General features: G+C 34.0%; 1 protein-coding gene across 1 annotated transcript in view; it reads right to left on the reverse strand.

The window, feature by feature from the left end:
- LOC104669232 (sperm-associated antigen 16 protein) overlaps positions 1-18,139 on the reverse strand; it is a 677,326-nt gene that overhangs the window by 392,836 nt on the left and 266,351 nt on the right. Inside the window, exon 4 of the mRNA XM_010372153.2 lies at positions 17,848-17,974. Within this exon, the coding sequence (XP_010370455.1) occupies positions 17,848-17,974 (127 nt within the window). The remainder of the gene's footprint in view (positions 1-17,847; positions 17,975-18,139) is intronic.

Consider the following 18,139-nt stretch of genomic DNA (forward strand, 5'->3'; position numbering starts at 1 on the left):
AAGAGACTACATATCATATTGATTGTTCTTACCACTAAAATACCACATGTGGAAACTTTTGGAGGTGATGAATATATTTATTACTTTGATTGTGGTGATATTACACATAGGTTTATGCATATGTCCAAATTCATCAAATTGTATACGTTAAACGAGTGCAATTCAAAAAATAAACCACATCAATTATACCTGCATACAGCTGGTAAGAGCAAAATGTATTAAATTTCATGTTTTATTTATTTTTGTTTTGTGAGTGACTGAGTAATTTTTTCCTCTTTGAAGGCTGGATTAGTAGGCAAAGGCATAGAGTTAAGTCTGAGTAAGACTTGTTTGTGGGGCAATTCCACATTTTCCAAGTCCCTGGTTATTTTATCTTCTCCGCATTCTTTTCTTTTGTGTGTTTAATTTTCTCTGACCACATCTTCCTCTTTGCTATCATTCTTGTCCAATCCATTGTCATCTTTTGCATAGATGGATCACAATAGCCACAATGGATTTTTCTGCTTCCACAATTGCTTTCCCCTTTCCCTGTCCTCTAGTGTGATAAAAGGTAATGCAGATAATGCACCTCTTTGCTCAAAGCCCTCCAATATCCTCCCATACCACCCTGAGTAAATGCCAGTCATCAAAATAGCCTAGAATTTGTCCCACTCTTCCTACCCACCAACACTCTCTGGCCTCATTTTCTATTTTCCAACCCCTCTTTCCTCACTCATCCACTCCCGCTGCTCCTTGCTTGCTCCTCAAACACATACCAGGCACATTACTACTTCTGGGTTTTTGTACTTGCAGTTTTCTCTCTCTGGAACACTCTTCCCCCAGATATTGGTAAGGCTCACCACCAAACCTTCTTTAGAACTTTGTTCCTAACTGCATCTTAATTAGAATCACAACATCCTTTTTTCCCACCAGCAAAAGATATCTTACATTATTTCCCTGATTCCTGATTTCTTCTCCATAACATGTATCATCTAACATACTCATTATTTTCTTATCTTTCTCCTTCTACTAAAAGTCTTCCCAAAGGCAGAGATTTTATCTTTTAAAAAAACTGTATCCATAGAATATTCCCTGCTACATGGTAGGCATTCAGTACTTATGTGTTGAATGATTGATTGTATTACATTCAACAGTAAAGATTTGGGCCAGATATCATACTGAATGCTACAGAATCATTCAACGCATACACATGCATGCACACACACAAATATATACACACATACACACATTTTTCACAAAAATAATTTTTTTTTCACACATACTATAGTAAACAGTAAAATTATTCAGGATTTCAGATCAAGTGATTTCAATGTTAATACATCAGAGATATAGAAGATTCTTATTTAAGAATACTCTTAAATATCCTTTAACATTTTATCAAATGCATTTTATCAAAATTAAAATCTTGGGTTGAGGCATTTGTTATGAAATTATAACTAAGTATTAGGATATATGTATCATCCTCAAAGATACAAGAGAAAAAAGCATGCAAACATTAAAAAATACCAACAGACAACCTAATTCCCAATTTGGCCGAGTAGAGAATTCTATTCATGCTTTAGTATGTCAAGCCATAGCTTTGCTTCATGAAGTAGTAACCGATTGGGAAAAGGCTCCATTATCTATCTGCGCAGTGATCCTGAGTTCTGTGGCTTTTAGGAACCAAGACATTGACAGCAGTGTGATTCAAACACCATGAGCCCATCCAAAACATACAATAGACTAGTTCTGCTCCTTGTTATTCTATGTCATTTCATCACAAACTCACCACCATTTTCCTATAATTAGATACATAAATTCCAGGGAATACAGAAAATATGGAAAAGGCATGGATAGTTCAGTGTAACTGGGGACCAAGTAAAGGAATTTAGACACAAGAGTATGCTAGCTCCCTACAATCCCACACATCATAAAAATGTGTGCTGCAAATCCCAGATGCCAAAAATTCCGGAAAACAGTTAAGAAGATGGTCGGGAAAACAAAGGGTCATTTTACAAATATATATTTTAATTAGTTAACTAAAATAACACACTTAGTCATATATTACACCTTTAAGACAATCACAACACATTCCAAGCAGCACTTGATTTTCCAAGACAAACAGAAAAAATTAAATAACTAAAATTTAGCCAAAAAATTCAACTAGTGTGAATTTCAAAACAAATAAACCAGATTACCATACTAATTTGAAAAAGACTGTCCAAAATCCTGCATCAAAGAATGTAAATGTGAATTACAGATATAGAAATTAATATCAATGGTAGCCTTATGCTTAATAATAATATAAAACATTCTAACAATCCTAATACTTACATACTAAAACACTGACAAGATAGTTCTATCTTCTCTAACTTCTAAAACTTAAGTGGTAAGAATGGGGGAAAGTGGACATGATGGATTTCTGGAAAGTGTATATAGCTAGGAATCATCTTATGTATATAAAGTGTATATAGCTAGGAAGGATCTTATAGATCCTTTATCAATATGATTTAAATGTTTTTTAAAAATGCAAATTATACCACCTATAAATGTATCTCAGTGAAATGAATTGACAAACTTGAAAAAATAAACCTGCGAGGATGTTTCTGCATTCTTGTTTAGATGATCAATTACTTAGAAACAATTCAAATATTCATAGGAAGAGATTGTCCAAGCAAACAGTGATACATCTATATAATTAACTATAATATATGCATCATACATTGATAATAAGAATGACAATGCTTATACAATAACATTTAAAATCATTTTCAAGGTATGTTATTCAGTAAAGAAGAATTAACTTCTATAATATTTATAGTGTGCTATTATGAATAGAAGGGTTTAAATGTAAATCTTATCTATAGCATACAAAAATTGGAAAGGTTATCATACTAATATTTTATCATTATTTATTTTTAGGGTGTGTTTTTAAGTACTTTTAAAGTCTACTCTTTCCTACATTGAATAGTGTTTTACATGTGTAATAATGAAAAATATTAAAAATAAAAACTCATCAAACAGTGGAATAAAGATTCTTTGAAACAGATGAAACTTTAACTAGAAATACAAAGTCAAAAGATATACAAGATTTAGATAGAAAGGGATTTGAGAATCAGCAACAAGTCAAAATGGGGAAAGGCTGAAGGGAAAAAAATGATGACTTTGATTTATTGAAGAAATCTCAAGAAGACTTACCATTAGAAATAAAGTGTTTTGTATTGTATAGTACATAATTAAGAGTCTGTTTAAGGGCTCTAACTTCTATTTCATTGATTGGGTTATCAATCTTTCCTCAGTTCTACAATATTTGTTGTAGAGTAACTTTACAGATTAATAACTGGTAGGCTAGTCTTTCTCATGAATCTTTTCCCACCAGCTCTACTTATCATTTGCTATTATCTATGAGATATAAAGGTTAGAATAACTTTGTTTACCAAATACACCCAAAGCAGAAACATTATTAGGATCTCCTTGGAATTTCATGAATCCTATATATTAGTTTATAAAGAAATTTGTCTCTTTCAATGAAAGAACCTGGCATATCCTTACACACGTGTCAATATTTATTTATGCATTTCACTGTTATTATGCAGATTTATTCTTTTATATTATACAAACATTTTTGTGTGTATAGTACATTTTTGTTGATATTGTTAATTTGGACTTTTAACTTTTGCTTTTGTTTTGTCAGCAAAGAAGCAGCTATTGATTTTTCCATTGAATTTTCCTAGGCTAACTTTATGACATTTTTATTAGTTCTAAATTAATAATAATATATATATACACACATATATATGGTTTCTGTGTGTGTGTGTATATATATAACATGTATATGTATATATATGCATGTATGTATATATGTTATTGTAAATGTAGAAATTATAAGAAGATGCTAACAGTAAGGCAAAGTAATGCTCAGAATAGTTTGTTTTTAGCTTTTCTAAAGAAACTGTTTTTGGACAAACAAATTCTACCTTTTTTCCCCTGTTAAATTATGCTTCAATCTTTATTATTTTCTATTTGCTGATATTTTTTCAGCCCTGCCTCTTACCAAATTTATTACATTGTCAATTTCCCTTCAAAAGAATATTTCTTGGATGCTGGGTAGTCAAATAAACAACCAATGACCATCTTAGTGAATCTTTTACAGAAGTTTATAGTTTAATTTTGTTATATCATTAAATTTAAGGTTTTTGTCTTTATATACAGAATGCACAAGTGTCATAACAGTAGGGTATGCAAGGCAGTTTGTCTTCTTTTACAATATTTTCTTTATTGAATGAAATGCTTGAGTATACCAAATGGTTGAAAAAAAGCCACCATGACTATATGGTGCATCAGTGGTTAACCACTATAAATGTACTTTAATGAATTGCTAATAATTTTCTGATGCTACAAATCTATATAACAAGAGGTGTTGTTTTACCTTACATGGATCACAATAACAACCCCAGCAGAATGCCAGAAACACTTGCCAAAAATATTGCATTCAATTTCTAGTTTCATCAGTGGTATCTAAAAATGATAATTAACATGTGGTACTACAGTGAATTTGAAGTTAAAACTATCTTAAAGTACAGCCAAGTCATCACTATTGAAGTTTTAATGGGTTGAATGTATAAAAGAATAAAAAATAGTGACAAGTTTATTTCTAAGTCATTTCTTTTTTTTTTATTTTTTATTTTTTATTATACTTTAAGTTCTAGAGTACATGTGCATAACGTGCAGGTTTGTTACATATGTATACTTGTGCCATGTTGGTGTGCTGCACCCATCAACTCGTCAGCACCCATCAATTCATCATTTATATCAGGTATAACTCCCAATGCAATCCCTCCCCCCTCCCCCCTCCCCATGATAGGCCCCGGTGTGCGATATTCCCCTTCCTGAGTCCAAGTGATCTCATTGTTCAGTTCCCACCTATGAGTGAGAACATGCGGTGTCTGGTTTTCTCTTCTTGTGATAGTTTGCTAAGAATGATGGTTTCCAGCTGCATCCATGTCCCTACAAAGGACGCAAACTCATCCTTTTTTATGGCTGCATAATATTCCATGGTGTATATGTGCCACATTTTCTTAATCCAGTCTGTCACAGATGGACATTTGGGTTGATTCCAAGTCTTTGCTATTGTGAATAGTGCTGCAATAAACATACGTGTACACGTGTCTTTATAGCAGCATGATTTATAATCCTTTGGGTATATACCCAGTAGTGGGATGGCTGGGTCATATGGTACATCTAGACCTAGATCCTTGAGGAATTGCCATACTGTTTTCCATAATGGTTGAACTAGTTTACAATCCCACCAACAGTGTAAAAGTGATCCTATTTCTCCACATCCTCTCCAACACCTGTTGTTTCCTGACTTCTTAATGATTGCCATTCTAACTGGTGTGAGATGGCATCTCATTGTGGTTTTGATTTGCATTTCTCTGATGGCCAGTGATGATGAGCATTTTTTCATGTGTCTGTTGGCTGTATGAATGTCTTCTTCTGAGAAATGTCTGTTCATATCCTTTGCCCAGTTTTTGAAATAAAAGAGGACACAAACAAATGGAAGAACATACCATGCTCATGGATAGGAAGAATCAATATCGCAAAAATGGCCATACTGCCCAAGGTTATTTATAGATTCAATGCCATCCCCATCAAGCTACCAATGAGTTTCTTCACAGAATTGGAAAAAAACTGCTTTAAAGTTCATATGGAACCAAAAAAGAGCCCACATTGCCAAGACAATCCTAAGTCAAAAGGACAAAGCTGGAGGCGTCACGCTACCTGACTTCAAACTATACTACAAGGCTACAGTAACCAAAACAGCATGGCACTGGTACCAAAACAGAGATATAGACCAATGAAACAGAACAGAGTCCTCAGAAATAATACCACACATCTACAGACATCTGATCTTTGACAAACCTGAGAGAAACAAGAAATGGGGAAAGGATTCCCTATTTAATAAATGGTGCTGGGAAAATTGGCTAGCCATAAGTAGAAAGCTGAAACTGGATCCTTTCCTTACTCCTTATACGAAGATTAATTCAAGATGGATTAGAGACTTAAATGTTAGACCTAATACCATAAAAACCCTAGAAGAAAATCTAGGTAGTACCATTCAGGACATAGGCATGGGCAAGGACTTCATGTCTAAAACACCAAAAGCAACGGCAGCAAAAGCAAAAATTGGCAAATGGGATCTAATTAAGCTAAAGAGCTTCTGCATAGCAAAAGAAACTACCATCAGAGGGAACAGGCAACCTACAGAATGGGAAAAATATTTTGCAATCTACTCATCTGACAAAGGGCTAATATCCAGAATCTACAAAGAACTCAAACGAATATACAAGAAAAAAACAAACAACCCCTTCTAAGTCATTTCTATATGTTGAAGTAAAATTAAAAGACTACAAGTAAGATAGGTCAAATAAACACTATACAGACTGTGGAATTACAAATTGATGCAATGAATTATAGTCACTGAGTTCTTGAAAGTGACAGCAACACACAAAACACTGGGTAAAGCAATTTGCAATGGAATTATTCAATTTCATTAAGCATCATTTAACCCATCAACCAAGGAGAGAGAACTACAAATCATGAGAAGACTTGTCCCTAGCATTCTCAGCTACCAAAAAATAAAAAAAAAAATAAAAAATAAAAAAAAAACCTGACCCTTTCTGATTTCCAGATAAATACTCCCAGTGCTAATACTGTCATTTAATTATTATTCCCATTTAAAAAGAGAATGCCGAATTGTGCAGGTGTTAAATATTATGCCTCAAAATTCACAACCAGGTGGTAAAAGAACTTTAAAAAACTTGGACTCAGACTCTAATCTCTCTGACTTCAGAATCTATAATTTTTCTGCATTATTATGCTCAAGGCAGAAAAGACTGGAGGCAATCCACTGGGGTTTCCTGTTGGTCAAATATACTCTATGATTAAGTTACCTTCAATATTTGTATGTGACAATCCTATTCCTTATTTAATTCAAGTAAGTCAAAAAACATAGTTTTTCTAAGAGTTCTAGATTCTATCACACCTAAAAAGCTAGATGCATGCTTTTCCTTTGGTTTCAACTTTCCATCAATCTTTGGTTTTAGCTCTTTATCAACCTTCTATTCATATAATTTCACATCAATCTGAATAAAAGGAAGAAATACTCACTGATATTATTCAAAAGAAGAAATAAACATCTCTAACTTTAGAATGTATTATATAACTTTTACAAGAATATTGAATTAAGTAATTATGTTTTACAATTCACTTATCTTATTCTTCCCTAAGAACGTAATTGATCTCAATTTTCATTAAATATCATTTAAGCTATTTTATGTTCATTACACATATTATTAAGGGATACAAAAGGAATTAAATCTATATTTACTATACCTAATTTCATACCCTTCTAGATCATAATTTCTGTCCTAAAAAATTACTCTAAAATTGTTACAAAGAAGCCACTTCAGTAATGAATAAAAATCAGTTGGGTAAGCCTATGGCAAAAAGTTGTTGAGATGATTTAGCCCATATTACTTTAATTCAAAAGATGAATTTTTGTATCTGGTATTTTCTTTTCACTTGTTCCTTCTAATGATCCTAGAATTCATTCTAAAACAGAAAATTCAGCATAAAAACAAAACAGTACAACTTGGTGCCTCAACTATGACAGGAGTATTAAGAATATTTAAGTTATTCTAAATAATTGATTGGGAATTTTACTTATTTTTATCTCATCCAACACCATATCTCTACATTACATCTTTATTGAATGAAACGTAAATAAAATGCATGAAGGATAAAGAAATTATTTTTACCTCTTACAGAATTAAAATAATCCCATAAAACTAATCTATATTTATTTTTCAATGGACATACACAGTCATTATAATTAATTGAATTAAATTCATTAATGCCATTATTGAATATGACATTTTTTCAAAGGCTGATACCTATATATGAAAATCTAGTCTTCCCGCTGCTAGCCAGTGTAATACCATTTATAGTAACTGGAAGGAAAAGAAGAAAGGAATGATATTGTGATGTGTATGCAAAGGTTTTATGTGGAAGGTATGAGATACACAACAGTTTTAGCAAAGTTAAATAACAATCTTTGAAAGCCTTATAGCATAGTAAATTGATCTATTATTTAAGATACAATGGTTTTACTGTGTGTTAAAAATACTTATTTTTAATTTTCAAACAATTGGATTATTTGGATAAAATGCTTTTCTACCTAAAAAGCAAAACATCTGATTTATAGTCTATACTAACTTAAAACCTAGGTACTTATACCTTAACTTAATGGCAAATTTAAATGATATGACTGTAAGTTCTGAAAATCTTATATATTTTAGAAAACACATATAAGTTGTTTTTCCTTTTTTTTTTTTTAAATGAATGCCTTAAGAAGCAATTGATAGCCACTCAAATGATATTCCTCTAGGGAAAGAAGTGAAAGCCAAACCAGTCAGTCATGTTTGTGGAAAATCAGTATTTTTTACTTTTGTTGTTTATACTACTCTGAAAATGTATGATATCCATCTTAATCAGTGTAACTTTTCTTAGAACACAGCTCCTACTACATTTTTAATGAAGTGAGAGAAGTTACTTGGAAAATAAAGGTCTATTAAACATAAGTGATAACATACTGGAAGTTACACAGATACCCAGAGAAAACATGAGGGGAAAAGAGGTTTGTCTGAAATAAAAGGCATAATAAAATGGGATAACTGAGAAGGGGGAATATTAAATTATGTCAGACGCACTGTTAGGGACTGACTGAAAGATAACTTGAAATGTCTGATGAGGTTCATGTCATCAAATTATAGTAGCAGAGAAGGAAGGCTATGTCATTATTGGGAAAGAAGGAAGAGGACAGAATTTGGTAATAACTTGGAGAAACAAAATTGCATAATTTATGTATTTCTTAAATATTTAGTAACAATTCCGTACTATGCCTTGGCATTAATATAAATGGAAAGAAAGGAAAAGAAATAAAAGTGAAATAGGGTATATCTGAAGAACATGACACAAGGTCTTGAGTTAGAAGAAACACCATGGTAAGACAAATTCTTTTTTCCTTCCTTCCCTCCTTCACTTCTTTTTCACCCTCCATTTTTCCCTCATTTCCTTTAGCATCTGTTGAGCACCTATTATCCAACCATTGTGAAAGTAGTAGAGAAGAAAGCTCCAAGTTTCATGAGAGCAAAATATAGCCAAGCAATTATATGGCATGACAACTGCTATAAGAATATCTAAAAGATACTGAGTTCTCATCTGTCACTTTTCTGGGCACATCATATGATTGATCATTTAATGCCCATTTTATCCTTATGCTGATAAGTAGTACTACTATGCACATTTTACAAATGAGGAAATTGTGGCAAAAATATTTTATACAATATGCCCAAGGACACACTGAAAAGAAGCAGCAAATTTGGGGTCTGAATCCAGGCAGAATGGCCGCATGCTCCTATTGTGCTATACGGTCTGATGTAAATACAAGATAATATAGGATATAAGTCCAGAGTTCTATAAAAATGCAATTAAGTACATTGATTTTTTTCAAGCATATCTTCTTGCAGCCTATTCCTGAAGCCATTAGTAATTACACAAAATGTTAGCTAATTGGCAAGGCTTGTCTTTTTATGGAGAAAAAAATGTTTCACTCGCCAAGTTCAACATTTTAAAATACTTTACAAAGAAATAATTAGCAAAATTCTATGGGGTACAAAGTTTTCTTGGTTGCTCTTGGGACGCCTAATCCAGAGGAACAAGCATGGGGAGCTTTGGAGGGAAGGTGAAGTGAACCTTTAAGGATGGATGCAAATTCTTTAGGTGATGAGGGGAAAAGCCATGTCAGGCAGATGAAATAGTAAAGGGAAAGTTTTGTCACAGGAAAGATCATTTTATATGTTTGTTAACTTCACATGGTTAGGACATCATGTATTTAATAATCGATGGTAGTGGACATTTATTTAGTGAGAAAGCAGTAATCCTCTGCATAGGATTAGTGCAACATGAAGGTCTTTGAATCAAGGTGTTCAAAGCAAGGTGCAATACAGTATATAAAATCAATGCAGTGAGGCTTATTTTAAATTTTGTATTGTAATATATTATTGCATTTTCAAGCACTTTGGATATTTATAAGTTGGTTAATTTTATTTTGACTAGTTGATAAGGTTTGACTCTGTGTCCCCACCCAAATCTTATCTTGTAGCTCCCATAATTTCCAGGTGTTGTGGGAGGGACCTGGTGGGAGGTGATTAAATTATGGAGGCAGGTCTTTTCTGTGCTGCTCTCACGACAGTGAATGGGTCTCATGAGATCTGATGGTTTTAAAAATGGAAGTTTCCCTGCACAAGCGTCTCTTTCGTGCCACCACTGTGTAAGAAGTACCTTTTGCCTTCCATCATGATTGTGAGGCCTCCTCAGCCACCTGAAACTGTGAGTCCAATAAACTTCTGTCTTTTGTACATTGCCCAGTCTCCGTTATGTCTTTATCAGCAGCATGAAAACAGATTAATACACTAGTCTTTTGATGATTAGAATCTTTATAATATTTTGTAAAAAGTCAGAGAGTGACCAAAAAATTGTTTTCTACTCCCACAAAATTTAAATTTCACAATTTTTTAGCAAAGCATTTAAAAGAAAAGTTGACCTTAAATATGAGTTATGCTTTTTCTCCCCAAAACACAAATATTCCTAATTTGTTGACCATTTTTGTGATAATAGGCATTTGCCAACAGTGAGCTGTAAGCAGGTAATTTTGAAAATAATAATATCATTAATCATTCTATCAAAGTAAAGTTGACATTTTAATAGTAAACAAAAAAGGCACCATTTTCAAAAGAAATGTGCTGTATGATATAGCACATTTGATAACAGATATTTTTAGTGTTTCCTCTACCAAATCTACATAAGGGCAGTAACCTCTGAAAGTCCTTGTATCTGAACCTTTAAGAAATGTAGAAAAAGAACTGTTCCACATAGTATTAAAATATTTCAAAACCTCTGATTAGTTTGCAAAACCAACTGATTGACCTCAGAACAAGAGGAAAACCTAGCAAAATGTTAACAAAAATTCCTTTGCATAATTAGTGGATGAATTTGAAAGTTCATCCTGCACACTGGTAAGTACAGACCACCATACATTTTTTCCTTTAAGAATTTTGTATTTTTTGTCAAGGGATCATTTGCAGTTCTGATAGCTGCTAAATCCAATCATAGATCATACTTGTGAATCACTAAATTACAGTCATTAATTAAAATTATTAAATCAGAATTACTTGAAAATATAAGCATATTGAGTCATCTTTTCTCACTGAACCATCATTTTAGTGCCATTATTATGTTTTGGTCAGAAACAAACAAAATTAGAGGCTATAGAAGAACCATATGGAATTTTTAATATTGCTAATTGTATCTTTCTGTCATTTTTATTTCCAGTGTATATATAAATTATTGCATACATAAAATACCAGCACAGTAGTAATTGATTAAAACATTTTTATAAAAAATAGTTTGCAAACTACTGTGGTAGAAACCCAAAGGCACTAAGTGGATTAATAGAGGCATGGAAATGGCCAAGGGCATGAAGAAGGAAGACTGAAGTTGGAGAGGCAGCCTGCGTTCTCACTCTGTCACTGACCACTGGGCTGTTCTTGGGCAACTTAGTTTACTTCTCTCAGGCTCCACTTTCTCAGTTGTGAAATAAAAATAATAATGGTATCCACCCAATCAGATTCCAGTAAGCTATGTAGATTTTGTAGGTAAAATGATGGCACAAAATACATATTCAATAAGTGTTAACCATCAATCAGCTCTTGAGACAGTGAGCTTTGGCACAGAAAAATCAAAGCTATAGTTACATAGAATATATAGCAATTACTACATTACTTTAAGATAATTTATCTTTATACATTGTCCCTGATAGTCTGTGTGTTCATTGAGGGCAGGGATTCTATCACAGTCACCTCTCTAGAACCTAGGATGTTGCCTAGCACATAGATCTCCAGTACATATTACTAAATCAAATATGGCTGAGGAATAAAAGAGAAAGGTACAAGCTTCCCTTTGTTTCCACATTCTGGATTCTGAATATCAGGCTCCTCTCAGAGTTCACCAGATCCTATCTGAAAACCAGCAGGCCTATGCAGGGTGCAGGATGAACTATAGAGCAGACATCGGTCTGGCACCAAACAGGAGCCAACAGGTTAACTCTTATTGTGAGTTCCTAGTTTATCCACTTCACAGAAACTCACAGTGACAAGTTACTGGATCTTTTGGCCAAAGCTAAGTCAGGCAAATGCTGTAAGCTGGACAAGTGCCCACAGTTAGTCTATGGAGCAAGGCATGGCCACTAAAGGCAGTCCAGGTCATGAACCCTCTGTGTCTGACTCATGGCAAGAGACAAAATGTCAGCAACTCTGACTGTTCCCAGCCCAGCTCTGACACAACTCATAGATGTATTACTCATCTCATTCTCATTCTGTGTTTTACTGTAAGTTTAAAACATTCTTTTCTTTAAAAATTTTTAAAAGCCTTAATATTTTCATTGGGCTTGTGAATGACTAACAATCTCATTGCATTTATTTTAAACAGGCTTCCAAATCACTGGATGTACACTGAGACTTTTCATATTGCCTTTAGGTAGGCATTATAATTTCTCATTCAGTTTGCTATGTGATATATCACTTTCTGAAAATAAAGAAATCTTATTTTTCAATTTTAATAATATAGTTTTTCTGTTTTATAACTTTGAAGAAAAATACATGCAGACCTGTAAAACTGAGCAATTGCATGAGTTTCCAAACTGCAAGTTATTTTATAGCCTCCATTTGGTAAGTATAGAGATTTATATCCTTTTTTTCATCCTCCACAAAATTCAGAGCTGATATGTCCAGTTGACTTGGAAACTGACTTAGGCCTCCACATTCATTATTTTTGATAATAAAGGTGTTAGATCAGATTAATGATTTAAAACTAGTATATGTTTGAGAGTGGAAGAAGGAGGTTTAAAATTAATTTATAGGAATATAATCCACTGGTCATTTTCACATTTCATCAAAAAATATTTTAGAGGGTGTCTCAATAGTAATTGATCACATTGAGGTGACAGAATGTACTATTACTGCTTCACTAATAGAAGAAAGTCATTAATCTCCTTTTAGGTCCAGACCTTCAGTATAACCTGACAATTTATCATGTATCAAGGAATTAACATATTTTAAAAATTATAAAGCAGCAGCATGCCAGTATACCATGGATTCAGTTGATATTGCAAATCAAATAATGTCATCCATATCAATATGTTATACAGTTCTTATTATTACCACATAGAAAAACACTTTAGCTAATCTGGTTACCCTTTTCAAAATCTCTTACTATTTAACTAAAAATGTAAATTTATTTTAACTTGTTTATGAACCATTGGGATAAATACAACTAATAATTCCATATTATATAGACAACATATAACACATGTCTTTGTCTTTTAAAAACAATGTATATAACAATACAAATTTTTAAAAATCTGGGTGATTTAAAGTTTTTTGTTTTTTTGTTTTTTTAAATAAATTAGGTATATCTGAAATGAAGTTGCCACAGCTGCCTAATCCAATGTTAGTGGAATGATTCTGTTTAATTCTTGGATTATTGTATTTCAACTTGTAGAATTTTATATCAGTATTTTAGTTAACAATTTATATTATCTAGTAATTAATAACTTGAATGAGTTTCCCTTTGCATTATATGCTAGTTTTCTACAGTACATAGCTATCAATTTAATTTTTTTCTACTTGGTTTGAAAATATTTTTAGAAAATAAACTCATTAAATGAACTTTATTTCTAATTAATGATGCATTGATCATATTTATGAATAATATTTCATTTAAACCAAAATACTTTAGAGCCCTTTTTCTAGTATTAATTAATATAAAGCTAGCATGCATAATAATAAAATTGCAATAATAATTCTAGTGATATAAATTTTAATTTGCCACTAAGTCAATTTAAAAATATTTATGTTTATTAAAGTCATACAAATGGGATTTGCAAGCCCTTCTATGCTCTTACATTCAATGCATATGCTATTGCACTATGCTGAAGGTATTGTGCTGTGCCAAATCCCTCTTTTTCTCCTGATACTGCAGTGAATAAGGATAGCACAGAAAGAGCTCAGAAACTCAGGGAGGAAGGTCACCATCAATAAACAGTTGTATGCATTCAAGGCAGGCATACATGAGAGATAACTTCTTAAAATTAGAGCAGTTTTACTGCTAAGCATTAGTGCTTCTGTTTTTCACATAAGAGAAAGTAAATAAGAAATAGACTTTCCTAGAACACTCAGTTATAGCACTTGACAAAGACAGAAATAAACCTTGACATCAATAGAATTTAGGTCATTGTTAAATTAATATTTTCTCTATGGATATTCCTCTACCAATCACTTTTATACACACTTCACAACTAAGTTTTTAGGGCGAAATATATTGAAAATCTTGCTTTTCCATTGAAGCTCCATTAGCAGGAACAAATTCCACTGCATCAATGTCTAAGAAACTATTTTAAAGCAAGGAGGAGATTGTGGGACCTTTGTACCCAACAACAAATCATCCTGATTTTATTTTTAAGTCATGCCTGATGCACTCTTTCCACAATACCCCCTCGACTTCTGCTTCCCCAGAAGTTTAAATCTCTGCAACATGTGAAGTTGGTGACCAAGACATGGGTAACTCTACCTTAGTTTTTTCTATAATGTGTGGTGCTGAGCGTATTTTGTTCTTCATATATCCTAAATAAATTGGCCTCAGAGGTCTAAACAGGGCTTCACACACTGAACTTGCATCCCTCCTAACATCATCTGTATGTCCATTATCATATTCCTTTATTTATATCACTCATGTTTTGTATATGGGAAATAAATTGGGAGAAATTACATTTCTCTTTCTTATTGACCCAGGAACCAGAAATTATGAATATTTATTCTTTTCTTATAGAGTCAACAGCAGTGTTTGTCTTGTAATCTTTATAAAATATTGCTAAGAAGAATATGGAGGCCTTGTTTTATATATATTGGCATTCTTCAAGTTATGATAATCCGTGCTCAATAAACTCTGTGTTCTCTCTTCTCTTTCCTACATCTCCCATGATCTTACCCATAAGAAAATAAACATGTTGTCTCCTATCTGAACAAAGGAAGATCCTTTATTTGATCTTAGAGCTACAGTCTTTTCCCCTATTCATCTTCACAACCAAACTGTCTGAAAGTGTAGTCCCTACATTTTGTTTACTTTGTGATATGGCTTGGCTTTGTGTTCCCCACCCAAATCTCACCCTGAATCGTAATAATCCCCACATGTCAAGGGAGGGACCCAGTGGGAAGCAACTGAATCAGGGGCATGTTTTTCCCATGCTGTTCTCGTGATAGTGAATAAGTCTCATGAACTCTGATGGTTTTATAAAGGGGAGCTCGCCTGAACACGGTCTCTTGCCTGCTGCCATGTAAGACGTGACTTTGCTCCCTCATTCATTTTCCAACATGCTGTGAGGCCTCCCCAGCTGTAAGGAACTGTGAGTTCATTAAACCCTTTTCCTTTATAAATTATCCAGGCTTGGGTATGTCTTTATCAGCAGGGTAAGAACAGACCAATACACTTTCTTCAAATCAAATTCACTCTTGAACCTATAGTAATCCAGGTCTGTCCAATGTTAGCTCAGAAAATCTCATGATTCAGGAAAACCCTCATTCCTAGACAAATTGGAAAAGTTGCTCACCCTAAACTCCTCCTCCTCCCCGCATAATCTTCACCTGCAATCATTCTCCAAATTTTGATAAACTTCCTATGTGTAATGCATTCTCTCCTTTTCATCTTCACTATTTCCTAGCTCAAATTCTCATCCACTCATAGCCCATTATATTAGATTCCTCACATGACTGATTCCCTTTCTTCCTTATCAAGATCATCTTTCTAAAAAGGGGAGAAATAAAAGTAAAATTCTAAGGCCCTCCCCCAGCCAACTGAACGAAGCGTCTCTTAGCCAACAGGACCCCAGAGTAACCTTGAAAACTGAGCTCTCAGCCAGGACAGGATGGTGTTCAGAAAAGCCTCCTCATACTCCCTCCCTTGATAATAACCATTAGCCTTGCTTCCCTAAGGGCTAAACAGAAACCAGACCTTCCTTCCTTTTTTTTTTTTTTTTTTTTTTTAACAGAGTTTGGCCCTTGTTGCCCAGGCTGGAGTGCAATGGTGTGATTTTTGGCTCACTGCAACCTCCGCCTCCTGGATACAAGCGATTTTCCTGCCTCAGCCTCCCAAGTAGCAGGGATTACAGGCATGCACCACCACACCCAGCCAATTTTGTATTTTTAGTAGAGATGGGGTTTCACCATGTTGGTCAGGCTGGTCTGGAACTTCTGACCTCAAGTAATCCACCTGTCTCGGCCTCCCAAAATGCTGGGATTACAGGTGTGAGCCACTGCACCCAGCCCAAACCAACCCTTTCAAAAGACCTCAAGAAATCAACCAGCGCAGGCGGAAGTTGCAGTGAGCAGAGATCGCAAGACTCAGTCTCAAAAAACAAAACAAAAAAAAATTATAAGGTATGAAGATGTGTGGTTTTTTTAAAGTAATTTTCTCTGTTTTGGAGGTTAAATCAACCAGCCACCTGATACTCCCCTTCCTCTTTTAGCCTGATAAGAGACCAGTGACCATGAAGTGGTTCTGGCCAGTCTGTGGAGCATGTGCAGTAAGGGTTTTCATGTCCTCTACTTTACCTTCTGATGTCAGGCAGCTGAAAACTCCAGCCTTGGATCATGCTAAACTGCCATTTTTGGTACATGGGACCCATGAAGGGGCATGAATGTATATCGCGCATCTGCATGATTCACCTTTCATAAATAATCATGACTCCTCCTCAAGCTTATGAAATATTGATATAGCCAACTCAGCATAAATTCCTGTTCCCCTTGCTCCTCCCTTGAAGTATCTGTTTCTGGCTTCTGGCTGGAGGCTATGATTTTCAGCTTGTCTGAAGAGTGACCCTGCAGACTGTAACCCTTTATGAGGAATTTATTTTCCAAATTTATGAACCTTGCCATTCTTCAGTTGACAATGTAAATCTAATTATGTTGCCCTGTTTGCTTAATGCTCTTTAATTCCCTCAGAAATAGTTTAACACTTTGGTCTAATATGTCATGATCTTGTTTTTGTCTCTCTGTACACTCTTGCCTATCATGCCTCTTTTTCCTTAAGCTCTATCCATTTATATCATTACTGGCAGAACATGCCACTGCAGCCTCACATCTCTATGACTTTGAGCATGTATTGCCCTCTCCTAGAACCTACCCCTCTCCAGATAACCTATACTTCCTATTTACCCTCTAGATCTTAGCTCAAGCATAGGCTCCTTTGAAAGCCATCCACACTCTTCCAGCAGATATGGGTTCTCCTTCTTGCTTTCCCCCTGGACTTACATAGTCTTCCATTTTATTAACGCATGTCTCATTTCATCAAAATGATCTCTTGTTTCTCTTCCTTTACCTAGCTATAAGATCCTTAAGGAGAGGCACAGTGTGTGTTTCCCATTTGTATCCTGTGAACCAGCAGAGCTTCTATCTCTATAAACAATTGTTGAAATAATGTTTAATGAGATAATTATATTATTTTTACCTGATCACATTTGGGAGGCAGAATGGATACAAGTGCATAGAAAGGATCTTGTAATTATGAACCTTTTACTGTTCTTTTGCCCTGAATGCCCTTACACAACCACTTTTTAAGTCATATTCCATACCCAAAGAATTACCAAGAATAATCAGACTTATCAAAACCCGGGAAAAAAGTGGATGATTTACTTACTGTTCTTGCATCCCATATAGACAGGGTCTTGTCTGCGGAACTTGTGAGAAGAGTATTGGAGAAAGGAAAAAACTCAATGCTGTTCACAGAATCTGTATGTCCATACAGTGTACATCTGCATCTTTCACTGTAAAGAGAGAAATTAAGAATTTTAGGAGTTAGTATCTACGCTGTCTATACAAGGCTAATAAAAATAATTTAAGGAACTGAGGCATAAAATAATTTTATTAATGGTAAAAATTTTACAACAACATTTTAAAAGTAAAATTCTACAGCTACCTTATATTCTCAC

Source organism: Rhinopithecus roxellana, chromosome 14 (assembly GCF_007565055.1).
Source record: "Rhinopithecus roxellana isolate Shanxi Qingling chromosome 14, ASM756505v1, whole genome shotgun sequence".
Classification (NCBI taxonomy): domain Eukaryota; kingdom Metazoa; phylum Chordata; class Mammalia; order Primates; family Cercopithecidae; genus Rhinopithecus; species Rhinopithecus roxellana.